This window comes from Equus quagga, chromosome 12, assembly GCF_021613505.1.
Source record: "Equus quagga isolate Etosha38 chromosome 12, UCLA_HA_Equagga_1.0, whole genome shotgun sequence".
Classification (NCBI taxonomy): Eukaryota; Metazoa; Chordata; class Mammalia; order Perissodactyla; family Equidae; genus Equus; species Equus quagga.
Genome location: NC_060278.1, coordinates 40,640,835 through 40,663,173, shown reverse-complemented (window position 1 = coordinate 40,663,173; position 22,339 = coordinate 40,640,835). Strand labels below are relative to the sequence as shown.

Here is a 22,339-nt window from a genome sequence, read left to right as displayed (position 1 = left end):
TGAGATCATTCTGTGAAGATCTCAGTTTGAAGACTGCTGATAGGATTGGCTTAACTTTACCTTGACACCATCTAAGCTAGTAAGAGTATTTCTCCAATTGTATCCCCTCTCTCTTAAGATGGCTCATTTACAAACATAAATAAATATTAATGCATGGGAAATTATGGGAGAAGCATAAGGAAAATTGTATTATATGTCCATTATATAGGCATCACTATTACAGATTATACATTAAGCCCTATCCGTTATCACAGATACTGTTTATCAAATTTATACAGCTTATTATGTTATGATTGTAATCAGTGGTTATTGGATGACCACACTACATGTAACACAATGTTACATAATTCCATGGGTTGGATTTTTTGAAAAATAAGGTAATAGAATCCAAATTCATTTATTCTTTCAACAACTTTTTTTTTCCTTTTTCTCCCCAAAGCCCCCCAGTACATAGTTGTATATTCTTCGTTGTGGGTCCTTCTAGTTGTGGCGTGTGGGATGCTGCCTCAGTGTGACTTGATGAGCAGTGCCATGTCCGCACCCAGGATTCGAACCAACAAAACACTGGGCCACCTGCAGCAGAGCGCGCGAACTTAACCCCTCGGCCACGGGGCCAGCACCTCAACAACTTTTTAATAAACAACTCCTTTGTGCATTTTGGTGTACTGGGTTCTAAGAGATCTACAAAAATAAATTAATGAAACTATTCTTAATCTTGAGAAGGATAAATTATAAACATTTAGTAGGAGAGAAGTCAGGGCAAAATTTTACTTATAACCCTCTTTGTAGATCATTGTTGCAAATGTCCACAATTTCATGTAACAGTAAAACTCAAATACAAGGCAGCATGTGACAAGCATCATAAAAATAATACCAAGTTTAACAGAATCAGAAAAAGGCAGTGAGTTTTGGAGTTAGGCTGCCATAGAGCCATACTTTGGAACCTCCATGGTAAGCATATGATGATGGGAAAATGATTTATAACCTCAGAACTTCCTTGAAAAATTGGGAAAAATATTAACTATCTTTCAAGATTGTTGTATGGATTTAGTAAATTAGGTAATGTGTTACCACAGTGTCTGACATAGAGAAAGTACACAATAAATTATAGATATGGTGGCAATAATCATCAAATAATTTAAATTAATCATAAACACAAATAAATTAGGACAATCTTTTCAGATGATGATGGCAATAATGTTTCTTAAGGCTTAGATTACATACTGAAATGCTCAATAAACATGTTTAAGTTCTGAATGTTATGATCTCTTAGACTGTCTTACTGTTATTTTGTAGATAAGAACTCCTGTTCTGTTATGTGCTGGTACACAAGTGTCAACAGCAATGGAAATGATCCACACTCTCTCAGAGGAAGCCACAAGTTTAGCTAACAAAGCTAGAACATATTCAAACTACCAGGATTCTTTCCATGATGCCCAATCTCAAATGTGTTCTCTTAATATGGAAGAGATTACACAGATTGTGCTTTCTGACGTCTCTGACATTGAATATGACTTAACCTTGAGGAAACTATTATGGGATGCACAAGAGGAATGGGGAACACTCTTTTGGGAATGGAGGAGTAGTACTCTTCATAGGATTGACATAGAATCAGTACAGAGAAGTGTTTCAAAATGGATGCACATAATCTTTATACTAGAAAAAGGTAAAAGTGTCTTTCTCAAGTTTCCCCACCTAGGATTACACATAAATTGTCCTCTGGGCCAGCAAGTTCACTGTCCTTGGCCTTGTTTCTTTACCTGTTCCCAAGGGTTGACCATTAATACCTGGAGAGACCGTATTGGAGTATAGGTAAGAATCATTTCCTGAGGCAAGAGAGAGATTTGCAAAAAAATTTTTTTAAGTAATTAATAACAGTTTTTGTATCCTTTAAAAGTTGGTTCCCTAGGTAGAACCCTAGACACTTCACGATGATTCTGCCTCTTCTAAGGGCCAGAGATGTTTAGATGATAAGGGCCTACGTGCAGAATCTTTTCCCAAATCCTCACTGGGTATGCTTATAGTATCCTTTGGGCAGTGGGGAAACAGCTAAGAAGTCATTTTGAGAAGTTTCCCTTCTGCTGATCATCAAATTTGAAATCTTGCCAACGCAGAGATGCTGTCCTGTGTGAGCAGTTCTCTAAGATCATATCCTTTCCAAAAGCAAGGTTTGCTTCCTCCTGGCAGAGAATGTTTTTCCTTTTTAAACACCTCCCTTTTCTCTCAGCTCTCCTTCAAGCTACAATTTCCTCTCCAAAAAAAGTTTCCTCTTAGAAAAGTTTAGAAAAGAGAAAAATTAGGGACAAATTACCCACAGTCTCAGTGCTTTAACATAACACTCGTTTGTGCATTTTCTCTCAATATTTTGTCCTATGTCTGTTTTGGAGAACAGTGTATGAAGAAACAAGTAGACAATACCTTCGTTTAACCATCATTTCCCATATAAAATCTTGCTATTTGCCAAAGCGTAGACTTGCAGAAACCAGTTATTTTCTCGTCTTTTTATTTAACCAGATCTTCAAAAACATTTTGTTATTTGACATGGTTTTATAATAGAAGCCCCATCTATACAAACTGGGTATTCAAGAATATAGGATAGTTTTCAGTTCTCCTGAGTTCCCAACTTTGGCTAGTCCTCTGCCCCTCCCCCTTTCTTTTATAAGTTGAATAAAAAGGTGGTAAGAGTTGAAGCTTCAACTGCATAGATTTTGAGTCCTCTTCCTCAATGGTTTGTCAGTGCCAGAGGACAGACTAGTGCTGGTCTATGGCAAAGTTTTTACCTACCTTTACTACATTTCAGTATTAAAATATTTTCTTTATGAAATGATGGTGACATTTTTTCCTTTGATGTTCTTCCTTACTGAGCAGAATTTAAAAGCCTAGTCTTTTGAATGTGTATGTGTGTACCCATCTGTCTGTATATCAGTCTTCTCAGTGAAAATCTGGGAAACCGTGTGGGAGCTTGCTATCCCTAGTATCAAACTTTCCAAGATAACTTGACTCTGATGGTCTTGAGTTTTAACCACCAGTCCTGATAACTATTCCTCTTTATTTTGTAGTTGATTCTTAGGGGAGGGTGATATTAATAAAACTCATTAATTTAGTGCAGGCTAATAACTGATAAAGTAATATTACATTAAACCGCAAATTTATTTTCTGGTTTTAAAAATATGATGAATATATCATAAGCCTACTGAGCCACTGCTGCTTTATAGGTTTACCTAGAAACGACATGGTAACACGTCTTAAGGAATCAGTGAAAGATTTTAAACAAGAGCTACCTATCATCACAGCTCTAGGAAACCCCTGTCTCAAGCCAAGGCATTGGGAAGCTCTCCAGGAGATGATTGGAAAGTCAATTTCTCTTGATAAAAACTGTACAGTAGAGGATCTTCTGGCGCTCAAGGTAATAAAAATAGTTTGGGAAAAAAACAGGTTGAAATACCAGAGGTGTCAATTTTAAGTAGGCAAGTAGATCTACAAGGAATAGGAATTAGAAAAGGAAGAAGTTTGTCAAATGTCTGGAAAATAGGAGTAAATTAGTAGCTGATAGACAATAGGAATTATGTTTAATTGGAGATATTGGGTAAGCCATTCATTATGCCATTATTATCTAGATGATTAGAAAACAGTAGTACTGGTTTTCATATGTGACAAATGAAATTAGTGTCTTATTATTTAACAGTGCTACTTCTTATAGAGAATCCATTTTATAGGAATAGAAAAATAAAGACTACTGTATATATTAAAAGCATATTAGGATAACCCTACCAATAACTTGATATTATATTTAAAATACAGAATTAGCAGCTATTTGATTTGGCATGCAGGTTTTGCTATAAAAACAGAATTTTCCCATGATTTTCCAAGTTAAAATGTTTCTATTTTCATGCTTAGCTTATAATAAGCTTCATTTATGTTCCATGTTTCATAGCTGACAGTGTCTAATGTAATCAAAAATAGTATTTTATACTTATAATTTTTTACTAAATGATCTGTTATAATGAGGAAATGGGAAAAAATTTAAAAGAATCTAAAAAGAAGAATTTTTAAAAGATAACTTCAATTAATTTTTTTTTAAAGATTGGTGCCTGAGCTAATATCTGTTGTCAGTCTTCTTTCTTTCTTTCTTCTTCTTTTCCTTCTCCTTCTTCTCCTTCTTCTCCTTCTTCTTCTTCTCCCCAAAGCCCCCCAGTACATAGTTGCATATTCTAGTTGTGAGTGCCTCTGGTTGTGCTATGGGGGGTGCCGCCTCAGCATGGCCTGATGAGTGGTGCTGTGACTTCACCCAGGATCCAAACTGGTGAAACCCGAGGCCACCAAAGCAGAGCATGTGAACTTAACCACTTGGCCATGGGGCTGCCCTCCAATTGATTCTTAAAATTAGATTACGTTATATCTCCAGCCCTAACCTCAGCTTCCCTCTTGAACTCACATATCCAGTTTCCTATTCAATATCTCTGCTTGCATGTCTAAGAGATGTCTCAAAATTATGTCCAAAAATGAACTTCTCATTCTCCATCTCCCAAATTCTACTCTTCTTCTCTCTTCCCTATCTCACTTAATGGCACCTCCATTTTTTCCAATTGCTTAGGCTAAAAATCATGAAATAATCTTTGAATCTTCTCTTGCTCTCTCACTTCTCATCCCATCTGTAGCTCTCAGCCTCTCCTGGATGAGAGCCTCCTAATTGATTTATGTGCCAAGAGTGAATTCAGCAAAATATCTAGATAATTTCTGAACATATAGGTCAACGCCAACGGCTAGGTTTATTCACACCAACATTCCAAAAATCTAGCACAATTTCAATGATATTTTCATTTTCAAAGTCTTGGGTTATTGGACTCATTCCTGGGCAAGTCAAGTAATGGGTGAAATTTGGCTGACTAAGCATAGCAGCAAGCAATAAAAGTTAGAGAAGACATGCATAGAGGGATCAGCTGGTGGCATACATGGGATTGGTGACCTACAATACCTCAGAGGATTCCAGTGAGCTATCCTTACATTTCTAACATGAATAGATTGTTTAAAAAGGAGGTCCCACACAGTTTTTGGGGGACCCAAATTAAGATAATTCAACATCTGAACAAAAATGAACAAGGTCTTCAGCGTCTAAAATGCTGTAGCCAGGAGTCAGAGGAACTCCTTCTTCTTGAGGTTAATTATTATAGTAGTCAGAGGGGATAAGCAGGTAATCAGCCTGTAATCTTAAGTGAACTCTAAGACTTCCTGGATGATTTTGATCATCCTTTAGAAATTCAACAACTTATTCAGTGTAGTGTAAGTGCCTAGATGGACAGGATTTGGCCGGGAAACTCAGCCTTCGTTTACTAAAGGATGCATATCTTAGGGTTGACTCAGAGATAGTGGTCACACTGCAAGACTGTCCAGAACAGGCTATGATGGAAGTTCATTTGCAATCAAATGAATAAATTATGATGTCATGTGACAATCATTCTGTCCAAGATGTTATGCAGGCTCTGAAAAGCCTGTGACATGAAAAGCATGTCACAAAGTAAGTTAAGAGGAAGAGGTCAACAGTATGCATCCGATGAACACAATTACTTCATGGTTGACCATTTTTACTTTTTTAGAAAGCCATGTGTTTTATAATAGAGGCAGATAATTAAATATGGGCATTAAGATTCATCTGAAACCTCTCAGATATTGCTAAGTCAATCGGAAAATCTGATCATTTGTCAGTCAGGTCCCAAACCTTGACCATAAAGATTTGAAAGGGCTGGATTCACTTGGTTGAAATTTTGCTTTACACAATACCACTGTCTGGATTTAGGTTTTTAACCATTTCAGAATGTCATCATTAGGCACAAAGTGCTTTATTCAGCATATAAATTTGATGGCCCTATGGTTTCTTATCTGCCTTTGGCTGAATAATCAAAAGGCAGACCTCTTTCCCAAAGATGTTACTTAAGGCCATAGGCAGTCAGCTGATTCCACCATTCCTATACCCATCTTTGGCAGACCCATAAGAGAGATGATGAAACCTAGTCATATTTTTTCATAGTTCCCACTGAACTGCATTACCAAAACAGGGATTAGGCATCACTTTTTAACCCCACGTAGGTGACACATGGGAGCAGTGTTAGATTCTTCTTTCAAGAATAAAAACAATCAGCCCAGCTCATTAATTCTAAGATGTGGAGATGAGAAGCTCTCTGTGTATCTGTATTACAGTGAGTGAATCTGGAGATCTTATATCAGGATCTTGTCCTATGGGAATTGGCAATCAGTGCACATGGAAAGAAGGCCTATATATACTCCACTAGTGTATTCTGAGAGACACTTATCCTCATGGAGCTGTGGCAAAAAAAGGGAAGCCATGGAAAGCTGTGTCAATTAGAGTTACATTCTGTCAGATGATTATATCCCAAGAATTACTACAGAAAGTAAAAGCATGTCACAAAGTAATTAAGCAGTTGGCATTAGTGCAGAGAAAAGAAAGGTGAAAGAAATAATACCATCTGCACATATACAGAAGGTGCTGTTAACTATTCTTTACACTGACTAGAATCAGAGAAACAAGCATTGTGGTTAGAAATTTTCACTGAGCATGAGGAATGTGAAATAGAAGGATTAAAAACTGAAAAGGGCTATGTCATGAAGTCTCTGCTTAGGATGTAAACCTAACTGGAATTGGAGCTTCAGTACTTCTGATGTAACTTCAACATGTTAATTTAAATCTTCCATTTTAAATGTGTCAGGAATTATTTGCTCCACTGGATATTAAAAAGTAATTTTTTCATTTTAGATGTTTCAGTATGAAGATAAAATAAACGAAATATCAACCTCAGCAACTAATGAAGCTGCTCTTGAAAAAATGCTATTTAAGATTATTGATCTTTGGAACACTACTCCTTTACATTTAGTTCTTCATCAAACAGAGGGCAACTCGATCCTAATAATTTCATCTGTAGATGACGTATTAGCTCAGTTAGAAGAGTCTCAAATCATATTTGCAACAATTAAAGGATCTTCCTATCTTGGGCCCATTAAGGTAAATATCATGGCAAAGGGGGAGTATTTTAATTGTCTATAGTTTTATTTATCACTTTAATTTTTTTGCATTCTGCAAGCTTTTGAATTGTATAAATCATTCATATACTTATATAGAAATGAGATTGAATATTTGGTAGTTTGAATGCCAAAAATAACTTTTTATGGGAACATTATTAATTGTTCATGAGGAAATGTCAGAAAGTTCAATTTGGGCAGACAAGATAAATTTAGAGCATATAAAAATATGGCCCTATAAATCATGACTTTTACCGGCAGTGCCACTGCTGCTGGAAATATCCATAGTTCTGGCAGTGCCCATGCCAAACCACTGCCTTGCGATTCTGCTTGCTGAAGATGAATGCTTCATTTTCATTTCCTGAACTATTGTTCTTAAAGGTTAATCCTACCTCCATACCTGTGTGTCCCTGCTATTTTATCTAGAACACACAGCAGCCTCCACATCTACTCAAGTATAATTAGGAATTAAACCACAGGGTCAGCTTGCAGTCGTTGTTCCCTGTTAGTCTCTCTCTGGGGAGCCAAACATCCAATACCATAGCTAAGAATCACTAAAACTTAAGGAAATTCAACAAGATATGTAATAATATAGAGATATTTAATAGTAAAATTAACATAACTGATTACAGATAGAATGAGAGAGAGAAATATGTACTCAACAAATGGAATTCACATTATTTGCAAACAGATATTTAGAGAAAATGTCAATTAATTGGACCTTAGAGAAAAGAACTCAATAAGTTACAAAAAGGGATAAACCTTAGACCACATGCTCTAAACATGAGGTAAAATAAAAAATGAAGAACAGAAAAATAGCAAAAAAAAAAAAAAGACAACAAAATCATTCACAAAAAAATGGAAATTTAAAAACAACCATAAGAATATACAGTAAATATAATCAAATTTTTTTTAAAGTAGAAATAAGCAGAAAGGAGAGAGTTATAAATCAAACCTTGTCACAATTGGCTAGAGCCCTGTAAAAAGGAATATTTAGAGAATTAAATGCCTTTATTAAAATGTAAAATTTAATAAATGATAAGTTAGGCATACTGAAGCTGAAAAATTACAGCACACACACAGAAAGACTTCCACTTCCAGGCAAGATGGAGTATACGGACAAGATATTCCATCCTGCCCGAAATACCCAAAGCAGAACAGAAAAAATATATGGAAAAATGGTTTTTAGTACACTGGACATCAGGCCTTGAGGGACAAGGATCCTTGAGAGATGGAAAACAAACTAGGCAAGCCCTACGATTGCCCCAACTTACTGCCTTGAGTTTCTAGGCCTTGACTGGGGGTAAAAGAGAGGAATCAAACCAGAGCCTGATAGACTCCCTGATGTTAAGAGATGCTGTTGAAAGACTGAGGAGCCAAAGGAGGCTAGAATTTGTAGGATAAAGTAACAGGAAGGACAGATCTGCATGGAATGAGAACTTCAAGGATCTGCGGAAGGTCCCTACTCAAGTATTCAGCAGACCCAATCACTGGCATGTGAATGTAAGGAAACTACTCGAGACCAGGGAAATGACTGCTTGAGAAGATGAGAGGGAACCATTCACACAGGGCTGGGAATAGTGCCCAGTAGTGTTGTGGAATCAGCCACAACAGAAAACCTTATAATTCATGAGCATGAGATAGAGCACTTAAAAGGATTTTGCCACAGTAATATAAAATAATTAGCCTAGACTAAATGCTGCTCTTATTCTCCCTAAAAAATCTTAAAAGCAAAACCCAAAATGATGTCGCTGTGTCTAAGTAATTTAATTGCACTCAAAACAAAGCTCAAGAATATTTATAGGAAAACAAAAATATCCAGTACCCAGTAGGGTAAAATTCACAACATCTGGAATCTAATTAAAGATTACCAGACATTCAAAGAAGCAAGAAAATGTAACTCATAATGAAAAGAAAAATTAACCAGTGGAAATTGATGTGGAACTGACACAGATGTTACAGACAAGAACATTAAAACAATTATTATAACTACATTCCGTATGTTTAAAAGTTAAGTAGATATGTGAAAAATATTTTTTAAAATACCAAAATCAAACTTCTAGGGATGTAAACTATAATATCTAATATGAAATATACACTGGATGGGATTAACAGCAGATCAGATATTGCAAGAGAAAAGATTAGTGAGTTTAAAAACGTAACATTAGAAACTATACAAAGTGAAATACAGGGAGAAAAGATAATTTTTAAAAATGAAAAGAACATCAGTGACCTGTGGGAAAACTTTGGGCAATATCATAGACATGTAATTGGAATTTTCCAAGATGAAGAGTGAGAGGGAAAAACAGGAGGAAAAAAATTTGAAGAAATAATGGCCAATCTGTTCTAAATGTATTGAAAACAATAAAGCCACAGATTTAAGAAGCTCAATAGACTCCAAGCTCAAGAGACATCATAATCAGTTACTCAAAACCAGTGGAAAAAAGAACTCACAAATTACCAACATCAGGAATAAAAGGGGTGACATCACTACAGATTCTACAAATATTAGATGGATAACAAGTGAATATTATGAACAACATTAAATCAATAAATTCAACAAAGATGAAATGGACAAATTCCTTGAAAAACACAAATTACTGAAGCTCGCTCAAGAAGAAATTGATAACTGGAATAGACCTGTATGTACTAAAGATATTGAAATGATGGTTTAAAATCTAAAAAGTCCAGGTCCAGGTGGCTTATACAAAATATTTAAGGAAGAAATTCTACACAGACTCTTCGAGAATACTCTAGAGGAAGGAATCCTTCCTAACTCATTCTGTGAGGCCTGAATTACTCTGAGACCAAAACCAGACAAAGACATTGTAAGAAAACTAGAGACCAATAGCCTTCTTGAATACAGATGCAAAAATTCTAAACAAAAATTTCCAAATAAAATCCATCAATATATATAAAGAGGATGATGTATTATAACCAAGATGGAGTAATCTAAGAAGTACAAGGTTGGTTTAACATTCAAAAATCAATCAATGTAATTCACCACATTAAACTAAAAAAGAAAAACCATATGATCTTCTCAGTACATGCTGAAAAAGCATTTTACAAAATCCAATGTCCATTTCTGATTATTTTCTCAAAAAAAACCTCTCAACAAACTAGGACTAGAAGAGAACATCCTCAACCTGATAAGGAACATCTATGAAAACCTGTGTCTAACATCATACTTACTGGTGAAAGACTGAACGCTTTCCACTAAGATCGGGAACAAGGATGTCTTCTCTCACCACTTCTATTCTACATTGTAGTGGAGGCTCTAGCCAATGTATTAAGGCAACAAAAAGAAACAAAAAGCATCTATATTGTAAAAGAAGAGGTAAAATATTCTTTTTACTCAGATGACATAATTGCCTATGCAAAAAGTCCAATAAAATTACAAAAAATGTAAATAAAACTCACTTTAGCAAGTTTTCAGAATACAAGATTAGTATACAAAAATCAGCTGCACTCTATATAATTAGCAATGAACAACTGGAAATTGAAATTAAAAAATGTCAATGACAATAGCATAATAAAGAATATGAGAGATTTAGGGATAAGTCTGACAAAAGATATGTAGGACCTATACACTAAAAACTACAAAACCCTGCGGAGAGAAATGAAAGACCCGAATAAATGGAAGATATACTGTGTTCATGCATCTGAAGATTCAATATAATTAAAATGTTCAATATCCCCAAAAGGATCTAGATGTGATGCAATACCAATCAAAATCCTAGCCAACTAGTGATAGAAATTAACAAGCTGATTCTAAAATTCTTATGAAAATGTAAAGGAACTAGAATAGCTTAAACAATTTTGAAAAAGAGGAACAAAATTGGAAGATCAACACTACCTGATTTTAAGACTTAATATAAAGCTACAGTTATCAAAACCGTTTTAGATTTGTTTAAAGATAGACAAATAAATGGAACAGAACAGAGAGTACAGAAATAGAGCCACATATATATGGACAACTGATTTTCCACAAAGGTGTAAAAACAATTCTGAGAAGAAACAGTAGTCTTTTCAGAAATGGTGCTAGCATGATTGGAGAGTCATACACAAAACAAATAGATTTTAAAAACCTTCAAGCCATATCTTGTAGCATATACAAAATCTAACTCAAAAACATATCATAGATGCAAAATGTAAAACTATGAAACTTCTAGAAGAAAACATCAGAGAAAATTTTTGTGACCTTGGGCTAAGCAGGTTTCTTCAGTGTGACACCAAAAGAATAATCAGTAGAAGGAAAAATCTATCAATTGGATTTCATCAAAATTTAAAATTTGTGCTCTTCAAAAGACATTGTTAAGGAAAAAAAATATGAGCCACAGACTTGGAGAAAATATTTGCAAAGCATATATTTGATAAAGGGCTTGTATCCAGAATATATAAAGAACTCTCAAAATACAAAGCAGTAAAGAAATGGGCAAAAGATTTAAACAGACACTTCACTAAGGAAGATATATGGATAGGAAAAAAAACACATGCAAAGATGCTTAATTTCATTACTCATCAGGGAAATGCTAAAGTCCCAATGAGATACCACTGTATAGAATGAGTAGAATTAAAAAGATCATCCCAGGGGCCGCCCCGTGGCCGAGCGGTTGAGTTCACCCTTTCTGCTTCAGTGGCCCAGGGTTTTGCCAGTTCGGATCCTGGGCGCAGACATGGCACCACTCATCAGGCCATGCTGAGGCGGCACCCCACATGCCACAACTGGAAGGACCCACAACTAAAAATATACAACTATGTACTGGGGGGCTTTGGGAAGAAAAAGAAAAAAGAAAATCTTAAAAAAGAAAAAAAGATCATCCTGTGTTTTGGTGAGGATGTAGAGCAACTAAAACTCTCATACACTGCTGTAAAAATGTTACAATCACTTACAAAGTTTCTTAAAAGGTTTAAAATACACCTACCACATGATCCAGCTATTCCACTCCTATGTATTTACCCAAGAGAAAGGAAAGCTTATGTCCATACAAACACTTGCACTTGAATATTCATAGAAGCTTTATTTGTAACAGTGAAAAATAGGAAGCAACCCTGGTGCATACCTGGTGAATGATAAATATATGGTAAATCTATCCAGTGGAATACTACTCAGCAGTGAAAAGAAATGGACTATTGATATACGCAACAAGATGAAGGGATCTCAAAATAATTATGCTGAGTGAAAGAATTCAGACCAAAAAGAATACCAAAAAGAATTTATATAAAATTCTATAAAATGCAAATTAGTCCATAGTTTCAGAAAGTAGATCAGTGGTTGCTAGGGATGAGAGAGGTAGGTGTAGGAGGAAGAGATTACAAGAGGGTAATGGATGTGTTCATTACCTTGATGATGGTGATTGTTTCACAGGTATAAGCATATGTCAAGTCATCAAATTTACACTTTAAATATGTGCAGTTTACTTATGTCAATTACACCTGAAGAAAGCTATTGAAATATAAAGTAGATTTTAAAAGGAAGAAATATGGAGGTAAATAACAGAAGAGAAATGTAAACGAGTTACAAGTGGTTCCTTCTGAGGAGCCAGAGTTAGAGGATACACCAGTCTACTGGTTTTTAAATAAGCATTTTAGTATTAATTGGTTTTTAACTATTTTCCTATTACTTTAATAAATTAATAAATATACTAGTCAGAAAAAGATGTTATATCCACAAAATGAAATTTTCAGAAACTAGAAGAATGAAGAAAACCTATAATTACTAACATAAACCCTCTCTAAAAGACATTATTGGGTTTAAAACAAAAGCAAGTTACAGAACAATATGTAATATGGTTGTATATATGTGAATTATTAAAGATATTACATGTACATGTACATATGTGCAAAAATGTTTAAAGAAAGGAATGAAAGAATATACATACCAAAAAATTAGTATATTGTATAATAAATAAGACAAAATTGGATGAACAAGAATCTCAAATCTTTCCCCAAACTAAATATAATTAGATTTATATTTATTTATGTGACCCTCTATTAATTACTTGCTGTATGTCGGTGACTGATAATGACGTTTGATCTCAGTTTCTATTATATGACTCTTCTAGAGTATTTTATATATTTGGATTTGTATATATGTGTGATTTCATCATTGTAGGATCTTGTGGATACATGGGATAAAAACTTGACTCTCTTCTCTTACACTCTTGAGGAATGGATGAACTGTCAAAGAAATTGGCTTTATCTTGAACCAATTTTTCACTCTTTAGAAATACAAAGGTAAAAAAATTAAAATAGGCCATATGCAGGCAAAAAACTGCATACCAGGTAATTTATTTCTTGTAATCCTTGAGAGAGCATTTCTTTAATGCACACTCTAAAACAATCCTACCTATAGGAATAGGAGGATAGTCTACTGAATCATTATTGTGGTGTTTTTCTTTCATAAAAGATTGCAAGCATTATCTTTTTTTTTTAAAAGCCTTATTTCTGAATTATTGATATAAAGCTATTAAGGACTGGGAAAGAAGTGTCAGATATGTCATTATAGTCCCTAAGCCACAATACTACATGTCTATTTAGTTCTGGAATATTAGTGTGGTTTTGGTATGAACAATAAACATGTTTCTTGGGGGTTTTTTTTACCCTGGATATGAATTTATTTTATTTTATTGAGGTCATAATAGCTTATAACATTGTGAGATTTCAGTTGCACAATATTTGTCAGTCACCAAATAAATGTGCCCCTTCACCCCTTATATCCAACCGTCTGGTAACAACTAATCTGTTCTCTTTGTCCATGTGTTAGTTTATCTTCCACAGATGAGTAGAATCCTACAGTATTTATCTTTCTCTCTCTGGCTTATTTTACTTAACATAATACCCTCAAGGTCCATCCATGTTGTGGCAAATGGCACAATTGTGTCTTTTTTTATGGCTGAGTAGTAGTCCTTTGTGTGTGTGTGTGTGTGTATATATATATATATACATATATCACCTCTTCTCTATACAATCATCAGTTGATGGGCACTTGGGTTACTTCCACTTCTTGGCTATCATAAATAATGCTGCAATGAACATAGGGGTGCATAAGTCTCTTTGAATTGTTGATTTCAAGTTCTTTGGATAAATACGAAGTAGTGGGATAGCTGGGTTGTATGATATTTCTATTTTTTTTGGGGGGGGGGGAATCTCCATACTGTTTTCTATAGTGGCTGCACCAGTTGGCATTCCCACCAGCAGTGTATGAGGGTTCCCTTTTCTCCACATCCTCTCCAACATTTGTTATTTTTTGTCTTGGTGAATATAGCCATTCTAACAGGTGTAAGGTGATATCTTAGTATAGTTTTGATTTGCATTTCCATGATGATTAGTGATGTTGAACATCTCTTCATGTGCCAATTGGCCATCTGTATGTCTTCTTTGGAAAAATGTCTGCTTATATCCTCTGACCATTTTTTGATCGAGTTGATTGTTTTATTGTTGTTGAATTGTGCGAGTTGTGGGTTGTCTTTTCGTTTTGTTCATGGTTTCCTTTGCCTTGTAGGAGCTCTTTAGTTTGATGAAGTCCCACTTGTTAATTTTTTCTTTTGTTTCCCTTGCCCAGGTAGACATGGTATTCGAAAAGATTCTTCTAAGACTGATGTCAAAGAGTGTACTGCCTATTTTATCTTCTAGGAGTTTATGGTTTCACGTCTTACCTCCAAGTCTTTGGTCTATTTTGAGTTCATTTTTCTGTATGGCAAAAGATAATGGTCTACTTTCATTCTTTTGAATGTGGCTGTCCAGTTTTCCCAACCATTTATTGAGGAGACTTTCCTTTCTCCATTGTATGTTCTTGGCTCCTTTGTCAAAGATTAGCTATCTATAGAGGAGTGGTTTTATTTCTGGGCTTCCAGTTCTGTTCCATTGATCTGTCTGTCTCTTTCTGTGCCAGTACCATACTGTTTTGATTACTATAGCTTTGTAGTATACTTTGAAGTCAGGGATTGTGATGCCTCCAGCTTTGTTCTTTTTTCTCAGGATTGCTTTAGCTATTTGGGGTCTTTTGTTGCCCCATATGAATTTTAGCATTCTTTGTTCTATTTCCATGAAGAATGTTATTGGGATTCTGATTGGATTTGCATTGAATCTGTAGATTCCTTTAGGTATGGACATTATAACTATGTTTATTCTTCCAATCCATGTGCATGGAAAGTCTTTCCATTTCTTTATGTCATCATCGATTTCTTTCAATAATGTCTTAACAGTTTTCAGTGTATAGGTCTTTCACCTCCTTGGTTGAATTTATTCCTATATATTTTATTCTTTTTGTTGTGATTGTAAATGGGATTCTATTCTTGAGTTCTTTTTCTGTTGTTTTTATTAGAGTATAGAAATGCAACTGATTTTTGTAAGTTAATTTTGTACCCTGCAACTTTGCAGTGGTTGTTATTTCTAATAGTTTTCTGATGGATTCTTTAGAGTTTTCTATATATAAAATAATGTCATCTCCAAACAGCGAGAGTTTCACTTCTTCATTGCCTATTTGGATACCTTTTATTTCTTTTTCTTGCCTAATTGCTCTGGCCAAAATCTCCAGGACTGTGTTGAATAAGAGTGGTTAGAGTGGGCACCCTTGTCTTGTTCCTGTTCTCAAAGGGATGGCTTTCAGTTTTTCCCCATTGAGTATGATGTTGGCTGTGGGTTTTTCATATGTGGCCTTTATTATATTGAGGTACTTTCCTTTTATACCCATTTTAATGAGAGTCTTTATCATAAATGGATGGTGGATCTTGTCAAATGCTTTCTCAGCATCTATTGAGATGATCATTGGTTTTTATTCCTCGTTTTGTTAATGTGGTGTATCACATTGATTGATTTGTGGATGTTGAACCATCCCTGTGTCCCTGGTATAAATTCCACTTGATCATGGTACATGATCCTTTTAATGTATTGCTGTATTTGATTTGCCAATGTTTTGTTGCAGATTTTTGCATCTATGTTCATTGATGATTTTGGCCTGTAATTCTCCTTCTTTGTGTTGTCCTTGTCTGGCTTTGGGATCAGGGTGATGTTGGCCTCATAAAGTGTGTTAGGAAGTGTTCCATTTTCTTCAACTTTTTGGAATGGTTCTAGAAGGATAGGTATTAAGTCTTCATTGAATGTTTGGTAGAATTCTCCAGAGAAGCCATCTGGTCCTGGAATTTTATTTTTTGGGAGGCTTTTGATTACTGTTTCAGTCTCTTGACTTGTGATTTGTCTATTCAGATTATCTATTTCTTCTTCTTCTTTTGTTTTTGAGGAAGATTGGCCCTGAGCTAACATCTGTGCCCATCTTCCTCCATTTTATACATGGGATGCCTGCCACAGTATGGCTTGATAAGCAGTGCATAGGTCCATGCCCAGAATCTGAACCAGGAACCCCATGTCACCAAAGTGGAATGCATGAACCCAACTGCTGCGCCACCAGGCCAGCCCCAGATTGTCTATTTCTGCTTGATTCAGTTTTGGTATGTTGTATGAGTCTGAGAATTTATCCATTTCTTCTAGATTGTCCAATTTGTTGGCATATAGTTTTTCATACTATTCTATTTGTATTTCTGTGGTTTCCATTGTAATTTTTCCTCTTTTATTTACTTGAGCCTTCTTTCTTTCTTCCTTAGTCTGGCTAACAGTTTGTCAATTTTGTTTATCCTGTCAAAGAACCAGCTCTTAGTTTCATTGATCCTTTATACTATTTTACTGGTTTCATTTTCATTTATTTCTGCTTTAATTTTTATTATTTCCCTCCTTCAGCTGACTTAGGGCTTTCTTTGTTCTTCTTCTTTGAATTCTGTTAGGTGTAGCTTAAGATTGCTTATTTCAGATTTTTCTTGTTTGTTAAGTTGGGCCTATGTTTGTCTCTATAGCTGAGATGTGTTTCCTGGAGGCAGCATATTGTTGGGTCTCGTTTTTTAATCCATCCCACAACTCTAAGTCTTTTGATTGGAGAATTCAATCTATTTACATTTAGAGTGATTATTGATACATGAGGGCTTAATGCTGGCATATTAGCATTCATTTTCTGGTTGTTCTGTATTTCCCTTGTTTCTCATCCTGTATATTTTGGACTACCAGTTCAGTTTGGTAGTTCTCTATGATGGTTTTCTCTTTATTTATCATTTGTGTCTCTGTTCTGGTTATTTGTTTAGTGGTTACCATGAGGTTTGTATAAAAATCTCATAGATGAGATGTTCCATTTTCTGATAGCCCCTTATTTCCCTAGACTAAGCCAATTCTTTCCCTTTCCTCTTCCCTGTCTAAGTTATTGTTGTCACAACTTATTCCATCTTGTGTTGTGAGTTTGTGGTTAAAATGAAGTGCATTTATTTATTTATTTTGAGGAAGATTAGCCCTGGGCTAACATTTGCCATCAATCCGCCTCTATTTTGCTGAGAAAGATCGGCCCTGAGCTAACATCCGTGCCCATCTTCCTCTACTTTATACATGGGATGCCTGCCACAGCAGGGCTTGATAAGCGGTGCGTAGGTCTGTGTCTGGGATCCAGACTGGCTGCTGAAGCAGAGTGTGTGAACTTAACCACTACACCAACAGGCCGGCTCCTATGTTTATTTTTGATATTTTCTTTCCCTGTATCTTAAATGTTGTAATTAAGTGTTTGCTAACCTGTTCTGATAGAGAGCTTTTATTTTCTGATTTTGTCTGCCTGTTTATCTCCCTGCTCAAGGCTTTGTAAACTCCTTCTCTTTTTTTCAGGAATGAGGGCCTTCATGAGCATTTCTTGTTGGGGGGATCTTGCGACAAGGAACTCCCTTAGCTCTTGTTTATATGGGAAAGTTTTTATTTCTCCATCATATCTGAAGGATATTTTTGCTGGATAGAGTATTCTTGGCTGGAAGTTTTTGTCTTTCAGAATTTTGAATATATCATTCCACTCTCTCCTAGCTTGTAAGGTTTCTGTTGAGAAATCCACTGAAAGCCTGATAGGAGTTCCTTTGTAGGTTATTTTCTTCTGGCTTGCTGCCCTTAATATTTTTTATTTGTCATTGACTTTTGCCAGTTTTATTACTGTATGCATTGGAGAAGATCTTTTTACATTGATATAATTAGGAGTTCTATTGGCTTCTTTTACTTGTATTTCTAGCTCCTTCCCCAGATTTGGGAAGTTCTCAGCTATTATTTCTTTGAACAAGCTTTCTGCTCCATTCTCCTTCTCTTCTCCCTCAGGAATACCTGTCATCCTTATGTTGTATTTCCTAATTCAGATATTTCTTGGAGAATTTCTTCATTTCTTTTTAGTCTTAGTTCTCTCTCCTCCAACTGAAGCATTTCTATATTTCTGCCCTCCAGACTGCTGATTCTGTCCTCCATAATATCAGCTCTGTTATTGAGCGAGTCCAGATCTTTCATCTCATCCATTGTGTTTTTCATCTCCAACATTTCTTATTGGTTTTTCTTTATAGTTTCAATCTCTTTTGTGAAGAATTCCCTCTGTTCATTAATTATATTCGTGATTTCATTGAACTCTATTTCTGTATTTTCTTAACTGGTTGAGTTTTGTTATGACAACTATTTTTAATTCTCTGTCATTTAGATTGTAAATTTCAGTGCCTTCAGGATTGATTTCTGGGTGCTTGTCATTTTCCTTCTGGTCTGGAGTATTAATATACCTCTTCATACTATTTGATGGAGTGAATTTGTGTCTTTGCATGGTGATAGTGTATGGTCACAGCTTCCACCTGCCACCACTGGGGGCGGGGTCCAGAGCTGTGTCTTCTGAGCCCACCGTGACCTTTGGCATTTGTGCCTGTCCTTAGAATCTATGCTGACGGGTCTGTCTGCGATTTCCTACTCACTTGCTCACAGCTACTGCTTTTCTAACCTACACCATGTGCTCTGGCCAACTGGCTGAGCTGGAGCACTGGGTAGGGGGAGGGGTGTTTTCTTTCGCCTGCACATTTCCGGGGCATTCTCACTCTGCCCTTGCTATCTGCTCTCCTGTGGTACTGGCTTGATGAAGACATCCCCACAATAGCTTAGCCACCTCTGTGTGGGGCTTTCCCATGGGCTGTGAGGGAACTTGGAGAGTGAAGGTGTTCCTGCAGAGATCCACCCCTTCCCCTCTTTTCTCAGAGTAGCTCATGGTCTGGCACCCTCAGTCACTGCCATTAGAGAAGGAGAGGAGGTCCTCTTACCTCCTTCCACTTCCTCTGGGAGTACAGCATCTCCATCTTCAGATGTATGGCTGCATGGGTTCTTCAGACACCTTTTGTATTGTGTGAATGTCCTCTGTTGGTTTATGAATGTCCTTTTCATCGTATCTTAGAGGGGAGAGTCTAAGGGAAGAGCTCACTGTGCCATGAAGTTGACGTTACTCGTAAACATGTTTTTAATAGCATTCATACATTAATGATAGTTTTTTACTTTGGATCATGTGAAAGAATAGAGGTCCTAGACAATTGCTGAAATTTTTGCCTTTTCTTTCTATTCATAGCATTCAAATTAATTGGTCTCTTTTTAAAGTGATTGGTCTTAAGAGTGCTTAAGTTGAGACATACGTATTTAAGAGAATTTAACCTACTGACAGTAAATCACACAAGCTAGTGTAGGAGCCATTCTGAAATAAGGTAGGAAGTCATGGAGTGTAATTGTTAGGCATATTACGCAGACAATAGAAGACCTTGAATATTAGGTTAAATATTTTGAACTTTATTTTAGGGGCAAAGGCGAGTTATTTGAGGTTTACAAAATAGAATGAGTAGGTGTTTAGATAGGAGTATTGCTTTGTAGGGAACAACATCCATTTTTGTTATACACATCTATTTCTTGTCCTGTGAATGTTTTAGATTCTTCTATTAGTCTATGGTTATTCTGATAGTCCTCAAAGGTCAAAGCACATACCTAAGAAATATAGCCTTAAATTCAAATTTTAATACTACTTTTTTACTAAATATTTCTTAATTTATGGAGAGGTAAGACTCCTAGGTAGGGGGTTCAAAATGTCACCAGGTGTTCTTTTACAGGATTTGTTATGAAGTTGAAAAGGGGGCTTTTAATTACGGGATGCAGAAGGCTTCTGTATATAGTTGTAAAGACAAGAAATAATAGGTGTCTATTGGACCTGCCTCCATATAGTGGCTAACGAAGGACAATGGGCCCTAATACAAGGGTGAAAATGTGAAAAAGAGAAAAGGGAAGAGAGATTCATTAAAGGAAAGAATTCTTTCTTTTTTTTTAAATTGGCACCTGCGCTAACAACTGTTGCCAATCTATTTTTTTTCTTTCTGCTTTTTCTCCCCAAATCCCCCCAGTACATATTTGTATATTTTAGTTGTGGCACATGGGACACTGTCTCAATGTGGCCTGATGAGTGGTGCCATGTCCACGCCCAGGATCTGAACCAGCAAAATCCTGGGCCGCCACAGCAGAGCATGCAGACTTAACTACTAGGCCATGGGGCCAGCCCCAAAAGGAAAGAATTCTTTAAAGGGAATTTGTGAGAACAGAGGATGCTATGTCATTTACCCTTAATCTAAACTAACTATGAATTGCACTAGAAACTCCCAGAGACAATGGGAGGGTGCTTAACAGAAGGGGAGATTGAAGTCTCTTCCCATAATAGGATTTTTGCTAAGCTGTAGAAATTTGTAGGTAAAATTTGTAAGCTGTAGAAATTTCCTCACCAAGGTGGGGAATGCGATAATGGTGGGAGGGCTCTTGGAAAAGCTTGACATGTGTTGCCTCTTCTCTGGAGAATTTTGAATCAGCCTTTAATAGTAGAGCAAAGAAGTGCAAGAATACATGGTTATCTTGGACCACTTGTTCTCAACAAGAGGTGATTTTGCCCTCCTAGGGACATTTGGCAATGTCTGAAGACATTTTTGATTGTCACAACTTTGGGGGATACTACTAGCATCTAGTGAATAGAGGATATTAAACATCCTACAATGCACAGGAAAGCACTCCACCCCCCAGCAAAGAATTACCTGGCCAAAAATGTCAGTAGTGTTCATGTTGAGAATCCTGACTCAGACCAAGGAGATACGGTAGAAGTTTCCATCTTGAAAGATCTCCACTCAAAATGCTTGCTGGCCAGAACAAGAGAATCCCAGAAGTATACTACTTAAAGCAATAGTGAAGAATGGTTGTAAGAGGTCAGCTGGAGAGAGCCAGGGAATCCTGCAATGTAGAAGCTCCTGCTACTGGGACTCTAAAGACCCCAGTGATATACCCTGTGGATAACTGCTCTGACAGAGGGCATTTAAGAGGTAAAAGAGAAAAAAATAACACCAGGTGAAGTTTTTTTTAAAAAAAGCCTTTTTCTCTAATTTCTTCTCTACCTCATCCTCCAAGCCTTGAGGAACTTGAATCAGGTTGAGGCTGGGGTGAGATGGGAGTGGGAAATGTAGGTGAGCAGAGAAAGTGAAAGAACTAGAGCATACAACTTTTGAAAATCCTTCCCTCATTCAACTCCAACAGTAGCAGCAACAAGACTCAAATTAATATATCAGTGGATTATCATGCCATCTGTGGGTTTTGCTTCCCTTTTCCAAGGGGAGAAAATGATGATAATATTCTATAAAGGAAAATTTCTATACCTATGCTGAACCTACTTTACATTTCCTCATCCTTTAAGATTAGTTATTAATAGAACTTGGATTTTTTTATACACATTTCTATACTCTTGCTCCTCAGCCGAATGCCCCCTCTGCAATTCTCTTCATGTGAAAGCACTATTCCTCCTTTGAAATGCAGATCAAATAGCTTCTTCAAGAAGCTCTCCCCAGATCCCATTTCCTCTCTAGAATTTCAGTAGCCCTTTGTTTTATTACATTTCCTAGGACACAAATCACTTCTACTCACTTTATGTCAAACTTGTATACATCTATTTATTCCTCTCACTAAGTATAATGTTGTTAAATGATGGATGTATGTCTAATGTATCCTAGTATTTCCTACCACGTACATCACTTGTACATAACACACTCGTGAAAAATATAATGAATGATCATCAAAAAAAGCATATCAAAACATTTTTAAATTGAACAGTATTCTGTGGCAAATGCATTTAGATTATAAATTTTAATTACAGTACCTTCAAAAAATAAAATTATCTCTAACATTCTTTCTAAAGGCAGCTACCAGAAGAAGCAAAACTCTTCTCTCAAGTGATTTCCACGTGGAAAGAAATAATGTTAAAAGTACAAAACAAACTGGATGTTTTGCGAATAACCACCTCTGCAGGAGTCCTTGAAATTCTGCAAAATTGCAATAAATATATTGACTATATAAAGAAAAGTCTTGAGGTAAAACTACAGCAATCCTAAAATGGAGAATCATTTAATCTACAAAATATTGTGTAATGCAC

The 22,339-nt window shown here is 36.0% G+C and overlaps 1 protein-coding gene and 1 long non-coding RNA gene across 3 annotated transcripts in view; one reads left to right on the top strand and one right to left on the bottom strand.

Annotated features, from left to right (window-relative positions):
- DNAH14 (dynein axonemal heavy chain 14) overlaps positions 1–22,339 on the top strand; it is a 390,346-nt gene that overhangs the window by 117,514 nt on the left and 250,493 nt on the right. The window contains exons 18-22 of the mRNA XM_046678097.1: positions 1,297–1,666; positions 3,216–3,406; positions 6,770–7,015; positions 13,148–13,269; positions 22,106–22,277. Coding sequence (XP_046534053.1) covers positions 1,297–1,666; positions 3,216–3,406; positions 6,770–7,015; positions 13,148–13,269; positions 22,106–22,277 — 1,101 coding nt within the window. The remainder of the gene's footprint in view (positions 1–1,296; positions 1,667–3,215; positions 3,407–6,769; positions 7,016–13,147; positions 13,270–22,105; positions 22,278–22,339) is intronic.
- LOC124248243 (uncharacterized) overlaps positions 1–22,339 on the bottom strand; it is a 120,705-nt gene that overhangs the window by 58,652 nt on the left and 39,714 nt on the right. The gene's annotated exons all lie outside the window — the stretch shown is intronic.